General features: G+C 38.1%; 2 protein-coding genes and 1 long non-coding RNA gene across 4 annotated transcripts; 2 read left to right on the top strand and 1 right to left on the bottom strand.

The window, feature by feature from the left end:
- The first annotated feature begins 2,821 nt into the window (after positions 1 to 2,821).
- Positions 2,822 to 7,319, top strand: LOC113752959 (polygalacturonase At1g48100-like). The gene is made up of 7 exons (XM_027297027.1): positions 2,822 to 3,328; positions 4,486 to 4,617; positions 5,020 to 5,247; positions 5,330 to 5,374; positions 5,458 to 5,665; positions 6,194 to 6,384; positions 6,593 to 7,319. The coding sequence occupies exons 1-7, from the start codon at positions 2,942 to 2,944 to the stop codon at positions 6,983 to 6,985; spliced, it is 1,584 nt and encodes a 527-aa protein (XP_027152828.1). The 5' UTR covers positions 2,822 to 2,941; the 3' UTR covers positions 6,986 to 7,319.
- On the bottom strand, positions 4,555 to 9,681 carry LOC113752960. 2 transcript variants are annotated; one of them, XR_003464941.1, is made up of 4 exons: positions 9,509 to 9,681; positions 8,517 to 8,681; positions 7,530 to 7,839; positions 4,555 to 4,638 (listed from the first exon to the last, which is right to left on the bottom strand). It is a non-coding gene; the product is annotated as an uncharacterized LOC113752960 (long non-coding RNA). The 2 variants fall into 2 exon arrangements; XR_003464940.1 differs by lacking the exon at positions 8,517 to 8,681.
- Positions 9,682 to 9,999: 318 nt separating this feature from the next.
- Positions 10,000 to 13,962, top strand: LOC113754323 (1,4-dihydroxy-2-naphthoyl-CoA synthase, peroxisomal). The gene is made up of 9 exons (XM_027298706.1): positions 10,000 to 10,418; positions 10,930 to 11,052; positions 11,624 to 11,725; positions 11,916 to 11,954; positions 12,058 to 12,156; positions 12,617 to 12,664; positions 12,886 to 12,981; positions 13,229 to 13,351; positions 13,606 to 13,962. Exons 1-9 carry the CDS (start codon positions 10,146 to 10,148, stop codon positions 13,720 to 13,722), a joined length of 1,020 nt encoding a protein of 339 aa, XP_027154507.1. The 5' UTR covers positions 10,000 to 10,145; the 3' UTR covers positions 13,723 to 13,962.

Here is a 13,962-nt window from a genome sequence, read left to right as displayed (position 1 = left end):
CTAATCCAAAAACGGAGACTTTTCCAAAACATGTGTCTGGAGGGTTTATCTTCAAAGACCACTGAATTAAGATATTCCGTCTGTGGCTTGCGAACAATGGGATGAGATGTTCAGTGGAAGCAGATTAATTGAGCACGAAAGGACCTCCGAATACTAGTTGATTGAACAGAATGACATCACAATTTATTAAAATTGTCTGTGTCACACAATACAAACAGAGAAAAAGAAATGCTACTCCTACCACAGACGTCGAAAACATTTATTGATTAAAAATACAGGACATCAACGACAAGGGCGAGTACTTGATCGTGCACTGGTGGGTTTCCGTTTTCGATCAAGCTGAATCTGAAGCTCAAATGACGTACGTACATTTGCATAATGAAATGGGCACAAGACACTTCCAATATCATGCATTATTGGCTTAAATCACAATCAGCAAAATTTGCTTTAAGACGTGAGGGGCTAAACATAACCTAGCTCAATTAGGAGGTGCTTGATTCCCAATATATATATATATATATAGGCCGTGGCCATTCCCCTTTGCTTGTTTAGTTTGAAAGTGGAACGGCCATAATTCAGCCAATGAGTTGATCATTTTGGAATCTAAACCAAAAGTAAGGAATGATTGGAGAAAAATGTCTTAACGCTTTAATTTCGATTGAATTCCATAGTGCTGTACCTAATATTTAGTACATTAACTGGGATACCCGATTCTGATCCTCATCCTCATAGGTGGAACCATTTACCCAACAACATCCCCTTGAACCTATTTGACATTAAATGCCAAGTAAAACGATGTTGAGGGTGAAGCTGCTGGAAACTGATGTCGACCCGACATTGGTGAATCTAACATGGCCATCCTTTGCGGTAGATGACTCACTATGTATGGCTGTGGTCTGTTCTGTAGGGGGGGCGTGAAATGCATTAGTGCGTGAGAGAGATTGAATATCAAGAAAAGTGAAGGAGGAGGTCAAAGGACCCAAGGCGATCGCGCTGGGCGATCAATCTGGGCTCGTGCGTGTTTCCCTTTCTCAACCTCTGAGCAAGATTTTGCAGGGCGTAATAGTGTGGCTGAAGCAAGGAAGGATAAGCCAAGTTTAACTACAGATATCATTTCGCTTACATCAAGTCATATATTTTCGTCAGTTTGTTGAAATTCTTAATTGCATTTGTCAACTGTCGCGCTTTTTTGTTCGGCTAATACGTATGTGTTGTTGAGAATGTTCCTACCGTGTCATTTTGTAGGGCAGTTTCCTGTTTCCACTACTCTGATTCCCTAAATTAAAAGAAGGAGAGGAAAATTGTTAACATAAACACAGTAGAGAATATTAGAGGAATTGCAACATAAAATAAATTATGCTGCTACTAACTACTAACAGCTTGCATTCTTTCTTTACACATTCAAGAAAGCTCCTTGCTCACAAAAAGTTAAAGACATGCACACCTAGCTACATTCCATTATGACTATCATAATTCCCAACTTTTGGTTTTCTCTTTTGCATTTTCGGTTCAGGAAAAATAAAAATGAAGAAGAAAAGAAAAAGATCATTCATTTAGCAAAACTACATTAATCGGTCTCCAGCTCCCAACCACATATTATATTATAGTGGTGCCAATTTCGCCTTTCCGCTATGTATTCAGTAAATTCATCAAGTTCATACGTACGAGCCCCACAACCCTTTCCAACCCAGAAAACATTGCAAGCGAGGAAGAAACGAAAAGGGCATTGGGGAAATGCCAAAAGAACCATCAAGGGAAGAATATGGAAGAAAAGCTAAAAGGGAGGCATTGAAGCTTAGACTTATCAGAAATGAGAGGGGATTTGAGGCTTAGGCCAGCGGGAGGCCAGTGCTGCCGGTTCAGAAGACAAAGTACAAAACTGAAGCCCGTGAACGTTGCATGTGATCATAAAGAGCTGTTATAATCAGTGCCCTTGACAACTTATAGACCCACTCACGTGTTCTTTTGGCTTTTTTAAATGCCATGGAAAAAAAAAAAAGAACAGCATTAACTATATCAATACCAAACGTCGCTGGTAATAACACATTCCATGAAAGAATTGCAGAGAAAGGTACTAATATTAAGACTATAGATGATAACTGTGGAGTGTGTTGGATCCGATAGAAGATTTCACCAAATGCAAAAGCACCCACAAAAGAAAAATATGCACCACACGATATTTTGAGATTGATCACATGATTACAGGTCATGCTTAACCAAATTAAAATGCGAAGATGAACAAAGAAAAATAGCTTCATTACACCAAGCTACCCTTCTTTCTTTTTTTCTTTTTTTTTTAACCAATGCTTAATTTGCCATGGTTTTGAAAAAAATTGGAAGACAAAGGCAATAATGATGATGCTACTTTGAAAACAAGTATATATAGCAACTCAGATGACTTTATTTAAGAACTCAATATTCAGGACATTAATCAAATGGCTAAAAGTGATATGAGCTACTAAAGCGCTCAGAGTCTAAATATTTGCGCAATTCAGTGCCTCGAATTTTGTAGTTATATAAGCCAATAGTTCTTAGCATTGTTTAGTGGAACAAAATGCCTAAACAGGCAATGAAAAAATTAAGCTGATAGGTTCTGCATGGGACATTGGACGAGACACATTTTAACATTACATTTCCGCATGCCAACAAGGGACCTCCGAGTTAGTTTTAGTTACTATATAAAAGTGAAAACAAATTCACAAAAAGTGGAAAAAAAAAATATTACAAATAATGAATGAAAGAGAAAAAGGAGAATTGAGAATATAACATAAATGCCTAGCATTATCAAATAGTGTTTGATCATCTACCTAAGGACTTAGACTTTTATTAACCTATAAATCCTCCTTTCTATATAAACCCCTCCGTTGGTTATACTTGGAAGTAGAGAACCCAAACCCCCCTACCCCCTCCTCCACCTTTTCTTCCCCAATATACAGCAACCATGGGCTCTATCAGCTGCAGGCACTTCACATTCTTGCTGATCATTGTTCTTCTTATTTGGTCTTCAAGCATGGAAGGTTGCAATGCAAGAAGAGGCAAGCATTGGAGGCACAGCAGAGGCATTGGAGTTTCTTTGTCCAAGAAGAAAGGAAAAAATCATGGCACTAGTTACCATCATGGCCATGTTAACAAACCGAAAAAGAAAACTCCATCTCCACAAGCACCACCGGCATTCTCGCCACCCTCTTCAACACCATCACCAAGGCCATCACCTCCCATCCTCGCACCAAGGCCACCACAGAAAGGTTATGGAAATGCACCTTCTACTTCCATCTTCAATGTGTTAAATTTTGGAGCCAAGGGGGATGGAACCACAGATGATACCAAGGTAATTCAAATTATTTTCATGCTTTTAACTTGGACAGCAAAGCTTACCATACCATGCATTGATAATGCGGCCATCACTCGATAAAAAGAACCTGGACCACCGCCACCACCACCACCACCACTCGTTTCTTTTTCTTTTCCTTCATCACTGGCAGGAATTGACTAACTAAACAAATGAAAGCATTTCAATGCAGTCACCCTATCTATGCTCATAAACTTTCGTACTAAACTTGCTTCATTTCAAGCACAGTGAGCACCATGCATGTCACTTCTAAAGCAACTTTATTTATTTATTTATTTTTTTGCATCAACAATTGTTAGTACACGTGGCTCTGAAGTCTGGTATCAGAGCCAGATTCTAAGGAGAAACCTGGTATCAGAGGGCATATGGTCCGATACAGAGTCACTCTAATTAATTATAGTGAATCCCACAAGTATTTAATGTATGTACCAAAGGCTTTAAATGTTGCACATATACAAGTGAAGTTCAAATTCTTCAAAATTCATTAACTTCTGCTAGTCGATCAACAACACATTAAGTACTCTGTCACGATCCAAATGCATCGTCGTTTTCATGTCATGATTTCCAAGTGAGAATATTCATCAAAAAAAAAAAGAAGCATCCTTTCTTTAGGACAATGTAGAATGACAATAATATATTTACAAGACGAGAGAAAAGTAGTGTGACCCATCCATGCCATGGTAGCCAGCCAGCCAGCCAGTTCAGAAAGCCCTATCGTAGAGGGTATTATATTATCCCCTTGATTCTGTGGTCAACTTTCATCATAATCAAGTTCGATCGCTAAGGTGAGGACAAAAAGGTAGGTAACTGTGACATATTCTAAGCTGCACAGAATTATATAGTGGCAAAAAGTAACCGTAAAAAGGACGGCCAGACACTTGCAAACAAAATCATGGAGGGACCACGCATGTGATTCTCGTTATGGCAGTTTGCACCAGAGATACTAAGAATAATTGCATGTATGCTGATATAATCTTGCCTAAATTTTGTATAAAAATTAGAAAAAGAAAGACGAGGAGCTATAGAGAAGGAAGAATTTTTATAGTTAATTCTAACCTGAATCGTGGAGGCTATTAACGAATTGAAACAACAAACACTGATGAGTCTCTCGTGGAATAATAATATTTATATTACAGGCGTTCGAAGCAGCATGGGCAGCCGCTTGTAAAGTTGAGGCATCAACGATTATTGTCCCATCAGATTCTGTATTCCTTGTGGGCCCAATTTCGTTCTCTGGCCCTTATTGTCAGCATGACATTGTATTCCAGGTAAATTCTTCCTACAAACATCTGCAGAGAAATGAAGAAAATTTTAGTCACTTCTGAACATACTGAAATGTTTTGATTCACAATTGATTCAGCCCCCCCCCCCTGATTGCCACCAACACCCAAATGCCCAATGCTCATGATTACAGTAAATTTGATCTGTATGACAATCCGAAGCTTCAATCACCAAGAAACATGATTTCAGAAACTTTAGATGAAAAAACCAATGACATATTTCTGCCTCCAGCATTGCATTATAAAATATTCCACCCCAGGGTGGTCTTGTGTGGTCAATCAGGTTCTCTACCTAGGTTGAAGACTCGCCTCCCCCTTCCTTCCATTAGACATTTCTGTAGCAACTCATATCACAGGTTACCCATAACTAAGCCATCAAATCTTTTGCAGTTAGATGGCAAAATAATTGCACCAACAAACACTCGTGCCTGGGGCTCAGGTATTTTACAGTGGCTTCAGTTTACAAAGCTGGTGGGAATTACAATTCAGGGAAGTGGCACAATTGATGGAAGAGGTGCAGTATGGTGGCAAGATTCCCCACTTCAAGATCCTGTAGACAGCGAATCAAAACTAATTGTCCCGTTGAACGGAACAGTAGGAAGAAACCCATCAATTCCTGTAATTATCACTCTTCCTTCTCACTGCTATCTGCATCAGGTCTATTTTGTATCTGATTTTAAGTACAAATTCTTTGCACCAGATCCAGGGCTCTCTAGGTGGAAAAATGCCGAGCATAAAACCAACGGTAAGAGCAACTACAACAATCAGGACTTCAGCCTCGAACTTCCTGACCCTTCAACCTTTACAAATCACACTTTCTTACTGCAGGCACTAAGGTTTTATGGAAGCTTTAATGTGTCCGTCACAGGCATAACAATTCAAAACAGTCCTCAGTGCCACCTCAAGTTTGATAATTGCATTGGAGTTTCAGTGTATAACTTCAGTGTTTCATCTCCTGGAGACAGTCCCAACACAGACGGAATTCACTTACAGAATTCAAGAGATGTGCTTATCCGTAGTACCAACGTTGCTTGCGGTAATGCATAGTCAAGTTTTTTTTCTAACAATTCATTAGATTAACAAACAAAATAGAATCTTTAGTCAATTGATTTAATTGTGTAGATTCAGCATTTGACAATTATCTAAATTAGTTCTGCACCTTATCCAGTAAGACAACTTGTAAATTCCAACCTTTACATTTGCCACCTGGAAGCATATACATCTATTACTTGCACCTAGTTGACCACCAGTTTTCTGTCCGAGGCACAACAACACTTGTCACAGCCTGAGTGTTAAAAGAGAGATCCTTCACAGGATTTGTTGGTCAGCCCCACAAAGAGAAAATAACATTCCCTTACCACATGTTTTCCTCATTTCTACTCGCTGTCAAATAGCACTTCTGTTTATGATTCTACTAGTAGATAAGGAAGCTCTAAACCTAAACAAGGGCAACTCTAACAGATAACATGAAATAAAATAGAATTCTTTGCACAGGCCAGTCTTAAGACATAAAACCTAATAACCAAGCCTTAGAAAACTTCTAACAAGAGGATTGTCTTTGCAGGAGATGACTGTGTATCAATACAAACTGGATGCACAAACGTGTACATTCATAACATAAACTGTGGACCAGGACATGGAATCAGTATTGGAGGCCTAGGAAAAGATGAGACCAGAGCTTGTGTTTCGAATATCACAATCCGAGATATCATTATGCATCAGACCATGAATGGTGTCAGAATAAAGACATGGCAGGTATGGCTACCCTCCCAAATTTGTCTGGTTCAGTAGAAAATTCAAAATTCTGGAAAAGAATCTGAGGACAATTGAAGTTGACTTCTGTCCTTTTTGAAATTTTTTTGAATCAACGATGTTTTTTCCACTTCTGATAATAAAGGCAATATTTCTATAAATACCCCTAATCTGATAGAAGATTTATCTAACTTGGATATTACTTGTACAGGGAGGATCAGGTTCAGTGCAAGGAGTTCTGTTTTCAAACATTATAGTGTCCGAGGTCCAACTTCCTATTGTAATTGATCAATTCTACTGTGACAAGACTACATGCAAGAATCAATCATCGGCTGTGGCTCTATCAGGAATCCACTATGAGAACATAAGAGGAACATACACAGTAAAACCAGTGCATTTGGCATGCAGTGACAACGTTCCCTGCACGCAAGTAACTCTAAATGATATTGAACTAAAACCGCTGCAAGAAAGCTACCATATGTATGACCCCTACTGTTGGCAGACATTTGGGGAGCTGTATTCTCCTACTGAACCTCCAATTGAGTGCTTACAGATTGGTAAGCCACCAGGCAACAGGATTCAAGCAGATCATGATTCATGTTAGATATTGTATATTGGTTGCATTTATTTGAGTGGTCGGCCTCTTTCTTCCGACCCTTTCACACCATCAGTAGAAATTAGTCCATATGTTAGAATACATACTATACCGATATTATTAGTATTTACCAGGATATTATGAGCTTCATTGGTTCGATATACAACAATTTAGTAGCTTAGAGTGTGATAGTAAGAAATATTGAAGCTTTGTCTACTATGTTAAATATGTCAGCAGGTCAGTTTGACCTACAGCTTGATAATGTATCTGCTACGCATAGTGCAGTTTTAAATCTATACAAGTGGCTACAGAAAAAAGGAGCAAAAAAGTATAGCACCTGAAATCTTCAGTTCTTAACAACATACAAGGATGCATGGATAACCAACATGTAAAAACCAATAATCATATCCTGCTCAATCAAATTCATTGGAATGGTAAAACATATTTCAAGATCACAGTCATGGAAAGAGTATCCAGCAACTAAAATTAATTAATGGAAACAACTTGGAGAGAAAGTTGCAGGGGGGATGGGGAATGCCTGGAACAAGTATACCTGCAAGGACTCCGGTAGTTACGAGACAATCCAAATAGCAAGCAAAGAGAAAGTAGCAAGACTGTAGACATCAAATATGGCATCCACGTTGCCATTGAAATGCTAATGTTCCATCCCGTCCATATGGGCAGTGCACATTTGACTGCATAATCCCATTGAACCCATCAAGTTGCTTTTACCAGATTCTACTTTGACAGCTCTGCAGCGTCCTTCTTCGAAAGGAGTATGAACCCGTCAATGCCAGTGTTTTTGGCAACTGCTGCAAGAAGATTCCAAAAGATCTACTAGTGCCTTAGAGCTAAGCTGAAAGCTGTTATTATCATTAGAAAACCTTTTAGAATCCTCTTCAAGCATGACAGTGTTGAATAAAAAATGAGTAAATCTTATATACACTGACAGTGTATACACTATCATCGTTAGATTCATGACATGTCTGCAAAAGTTGAATTTCAAATTCAAATTTTGCACAGTTGTCACTGTCAGTGTAGGAAAGATTAATCCATAAAAAAAAGGAGGCAAAAATTTTTAAAGCACCAACATGGATCAGGGATTAACACTTGGATACTGAAAGTCATTAAACTACCTTATCCAGAAAGACATAAATTTTCAATAACCTCCATGTAGATTATGCATACTCTCACTCACAAAAGTATCAGAGAACAACCAGTTTATATGTATTCAAGTATCTCTTCAAGTATTACTCAAATATAAAGCCATCCAATAAATGTAATTAAGTACCCTCAAAAAGTTGAGACATTGGATCCATAGTAGTGCAGTTATAGTTTTCTCAGAAAAAAAAATGTTGTGAGTGATTTTGTTCCCTTGAACAAGTCAAAAAGGAGTTTTATTCCAAGAAAAACATAGCTGTCCCTAAACTTGGAGCAACAGTAATAACTCGCAATAGGTTTTAAACAATAAAGATAAAGCAGTAAACAACATTCAAATACTTGTAGAAAGTTTGAGTTGGTTTTTAGCATACAAATATACCTTGATTCAACCTATCATAAGAAATGGAGAAATGTTCACTATGGTGACAGAAGAACCCCGCATAGGCACCCAAATATGCCTTCTAACCCAGTGATCCGTTTGCATCAGATCCTTCGTACACTAAGAGGTGCCCATTACACACCATATAATCCTTTTCCCAGAGACCTGAATGCATGAGTAACTAGTTATGCAAGGAGATGGTGTAACAAGGTCATCCTAAGTCGAGATAGCAAAATAAGTCTAAACTAGAAAGTGTAAATAGTGCTCTCAATTATGCAGAGAAGTGAACAGCCATCTCTATTACATCTGATGACTCCTCTTAAAGGTCCGGGCAGGCCCCGATCAATAACCCATCTTTGTAATCCTCCATGCTAGAATTTGCCCTTCCAAAGTGATTCAAGCACAAGAAATAGAAGACTTTGACATTACAATGTTAATTTTTTCGAATACATGCAAAGTTTTTCTTAATTTATGAACTGGATTCTGCGGGGACCAGACTCTTCCATGAGCTTCAGGGTAGATGCTTGTTAACCTTTTATCAAGAAGCTGTATTGACTACAAATGGAATAACAGTAAGTGGTACATTTTGAAAGTTAAATACATCATTCAAACTTCCTAATCCCACATACCAAAAGTTGAAACTGGCAAATGTATAAAAATATTGCATAAAGAGCCAATTATGGTCTGATTACTATGATAGCAACCTGCTGACAAGCAAACCTTAACCATTTCCCTAACTCTTACAGGTAATTGCGTTTATACACGTAACAAATGCAGTGAAGATATATTCCAATATAACTTGCAATTCAAATAGATCAATCTCTAAAGAATTCACACGCAGAAAAACTAAAATTTTTAGAAGAACAAGGTATGAAATTCATGAATTTCACTTCAATGAGATCAATTCACTAAATGTGTTAGGCCATTAGCTGCCCACATGTTTTCAAGTTATTATATTCCAGTTTCAGATGTTCACGGAGATAAGAAATTACCAGAAACTGTAGAGAAGCCATTTTCTTCAGAAAACATTCTGCTTTCCAAGGCTTCCATTTGCTTCTCAGGCTTGTGCCATTCTTCCTGTTCTTGGCGACCCGGTAACTGGGGGTCAACTAGAAGACTGGAATTCTTTTCAGTCAAAGTTCGTCACCGTCAGGTTGTTTTTCTCTGCTAGTGCTCCCCTCTGTTTTTTTTTTTTTTTTTTTTTTAACTTTTTCTCATTAAATACGTATTTTATGCAAAGGCCGACAAATTTGTTGGAAAGATGGGCTCGTGGAAACCCAAGAAACCATTAGACAAATGGGCCTTTGGTTGGAAGAGGACCAACCCTCCATAACAGACCCAATACGGGTCAATCTCACGGGCTTTTCAGTTCCCTGAGTTCACATTGCATACCCAACCCGAACCGCAAAATCCCCATCCGTTATCCGATGATCCAATCAAATTCTCCTATCAACTCAGATAACGTTAATGCAAACATGTCTGTCATCGTCAACCTCTTCACCACACAAAACTCTACTCCCGCCTAGTTATCATCAAGTACCATTCCACTTCCTCTTCATTTACACTTTTCATAAAACATCATATTCAAGAAATTAATTGCCTCTGATTTTTTCCAAGCCAGCTGCAAGAATGGCAGGCATGGCTGGGAAGGATGTTGAAACTATGAGAAGAAGAGTGGCCTCTGTAGCTAGCCATCTCATGCCGGCGTCCCATTTCAATCCTAGTCATGATAGTGCAATTGGGTTCTCAAGCTGCAGCTCTTCTATGGACGACAGCTACCACAAAAAGCATGGGGAAGTCCCTACTCATGAGCCAATTTGGAGACTCATTGCTAGTGATGAGTCTGGCAAGGAGTTTACTGACATTATTTATGAAAAAGCTGTTGGAGAAGGCATTGCCAAGGTCTGTTAAAAAAATCATCATCAAGTTGCTGCATTTGTACTATTAACAATTAGGGAAAATAATTCACACGGAATTGCATGCGTTAGTGTTTCAGTTCGTCATACTCCTCAGAAAATTACGTGCTGTTTGTGGAAACATTTTACTAAGAGAGTGGTGTAGAGTTTCAATTATGTTCTTGTTCCAAAGGGAAGAAGGGAAGGAGTTATAGAACCACATTGAACTAAAGAAAATGTTCACCTTTATAGAACCTTAATTTGTGGTAATTCTTTAAATTTTATGGAAGCGAATGCGGGACAAATCCAACCCTCTTTCCGAGATTAGGAAGACAGGCCCTTATCCACTGAACTATATTTCACCTTCGTTTTCTACATAAAAAGGTTCTATTCCTAGTTGAGAGCTAATATTTTGGTTGGTTTCAGGTGCTATTGCTTCTTTTGCCAAATCATTGCATATGTATATCATTTATGCTGAATAGCTGCCTTTGATCTGTTCTTTCAATTGTGAGTTGTAGATAACAATTAACAGGCCAGAGAAAAGAAATGCCTTTGGACCACACACAATTAAGGAACTTATTCGTGCATTTAATGATGCCAGGGATGATGGATCTGTGGGGGTCATAATTCTCACAGGAAAGGTAACTTTCTTGCAAGCATGTTTGAGATTTCCATAAACTATGTCATAGGTTTCTTAAATAGTTGGAAGTTACATCGTATGAATGTACAAGTTCAAGAAGGTAGCATAGACTGAAATATGGTATTAGAGTATAGTTTATTCATCAATTTGCCAACCTTTTCTTAGTACCTTCTCAGTGCCCGTTGATACATGATCATAGATATGACATACTTAAGAGACAAACTTCATCAACAAATTTATGGTGCAGTCAAATTTTGTGTTGTAAGTAACAAAATTATAGGAGGAAATCCTCTGATAGGTTGGCGGATACTTATCCACATATATTTGAACAGGGTATTACATAATCAACCATGCAAAAAGAGCAGTTGATGATTGCTCATTTTGCAGTCTTTTCTAGAGTTTTTCCCCTGGTAACATAGAAAGTAAATGTTGGGAAAGGGTGAGGAGGGGGATGGGAGGTTCCATTTTAGTAGTTTCAGTTTAATGCAGTGACAGTTAAGTGCCTCCTCTCTTTTTAGGTCTCACAGGCTAACAATTCAAGAGGTTAATAAGTTTTACATACTTTTAAGCAGGGTACCAAGGCATTTTGCAGTGGAGGTGACCAATCAATGAGAAGCAAAGATGGCTATGCTGATAAGGAAAGTTTTGGTCGCCTCAATGTTTTAGATTTGCAGGCAAGTACTAGAATTCAATGAAAATCTACATTTTGATTGCATACAATCGCTTGCTTTTGGTTCTCTCAATCTAATGATGTTAAGCTCAAAACACCAGAAGAGAAATCCTTTATGAGAAACTTGTAGTAATGATATCTTGTATATGGTCACTGCTTTCTATTCATCATAGTTTCTTCCTACTTTTCTGCAGGTGCAAATTCGTCGTCTACCAAAACCAGTAATTGCTATGGTAGGCTTTACTTTGTCAATTGGGCAGCCTTTTTAAAATCAGATTTTACTGTAACATTTCTTTCAATGTTTTTCTATATGTATGATCTTCTCCTTGAAACAAGGTTGCAGGTTATGCCATTGGGGGAGGACATGTGCTGCATATGGTCTGTGATCTAACAATTGCTGCAGAAAATGCTATTTTTGGTCAGACAGGTCCTAAGGTGCTTTATCAATATTGCTGTCTTATGTTGGCATATAAGAGAATTGTATACTGTGCATAAGCTGAAGTAGACTCTAACTTAATTGCTGATTTCTCCCAGCAAGCTCACAAGAATTGTTATATTTAGATATCTGCACGTGGTTGGACAAAACTAGTTTTAAAACCAATAATAGAGTTGAGAGACCAATTGGCAGAATGTTAGACTTATATATGGCTGATTTTTGGCATGCAAAACTGGTTTTTCATAAGATTTGCAAAAGGCAAAATCAAGCATTTCCATGTCTTGTCAATAGGAACTGCAAAGAAGCTAGAAATTCGCATTGCTATATCTGCAGATGTGACCATTTGATGCATATATCTAAATTCTGCTTCTTCAGTTCTCCATTTGTTGCTTAACTTAAGTGTCTATGGCATACGGAAGTACTAGGGTCAGAAACCTGATCGAGTTATGCAAATTGCAGGTGGGAAGCTTTGATGCTGGCTATGGAAGTTCGATAATGTCCAGATTGGTGAGTTTTGGAGCTGGACAATCCTCTTATCATTGCATTGGTTTTCATAAACTTGTGAAAACATAGTAGCCATTAAGCTTCATTTTTGTTAACTCAAACTGGTCAGCTTGTTCAGTTTTTGAAAACTCTGATGGGCATGTTCAATACAAGGATATGTTTTTTGCCCAGATAACATTTGTACTTATCCGTCAATAATTCTGTTTACTCATTTTCTCTGTTAGGTTGGGCCAAAGAAAGCACGGGAAATGTGGTTTCTGACTAGGTTCTACACAGCTTCTGAAGCAGAGAAAATGGGACTCGTAAATACTGTTGTCCCAGTAAGTTGATTGATGGCTAAATATCGCACTCATCCTCTCTTCAGCAACGTGGAAAAAAAATAAAAAGAAAAAGAAGAAATTAGGAATATCTGTAGAATACCATGCCCAATTTCCATTGCTTCTGAACACTATGCATTTTGGTAACAAGTAAACCACTCTTTCCACATAATTATTCATACCTGTTGCATTGTAATGTTGATCTTCACGTTCTCAATTATCTAAAAATTTGACTAATTCTATTCTCCAGCTAGAGAAATTGGAAGAAGAAACAGTTAAGTGGTGTAGAGAGATCCTAAGAAATAGCCCCACCGCAATTCGAGTGCTCAAAGCAGCTCTAAATGCAGTTGATGATGGGCATGCTGGACTTCAGGTATGACTCAAATTTGATTTTTGGTACTACAAGACAAGCTCAGCATCTCGCATGGCCTCAAAACTTTTTGACTGTAATCAGTAAAACTGAGACTGATTCCAGGATGATCTGCATGCTCCTCCATGTCTTCTTTTTCTTCCCATTCTTTGCTGTCATATGCTCGAAATTCCCTTTCACAGGTCTACAGAATAAAGACAGGCCAATGCTTCACTGAATCAATGTTTTCTGATTTACAACTTGTATCTGCGATGCAGGAGCTTGGAGGAAATGCAACCCTGATATTTTACGGAACTGAGGAAGGTAACGAGGGGAAGAATGCCTACTTGCAACACAGACCACCAAATTTTTCAAAATTTCCACGCCTACCTTAGCATCCTTACATGTTTTTTTCCTCTCTTTCTCATTCTTTGTGTTGTACACTTTAATTTAGTCTCATCACAAATTGAAGATTCTTGTTAGGTCCTTGAGCTGAAAATTCTTATATGTTCTTTTGACCTTGTGCTTAACAGAGCACACGGAAGTATGAAAGGGGCTATTCTTGTACGTACTGATTCTAATGTTATCCATGAACTTTGCATCATTCTATTCAATTTTAAGATGATTTTGCCAAA

Source organism: Coffea eugenioides, chromosome 11 (assembly GCF_003713205.1).
Source record: "Coffea eugenioides isolate CCC68of chromosome 11, Ceug_1.0, whole genome shotgun sequence".
NCBI lineage: Eukaryota > Viridiplantae > Streptophyta > Magnoliopsida > Gentianales > Rubiaceae > Coffea > Coffea eugenioides.
This window is presented reverse-complemented; position numbering and strand designations above follow the sequence as displayed.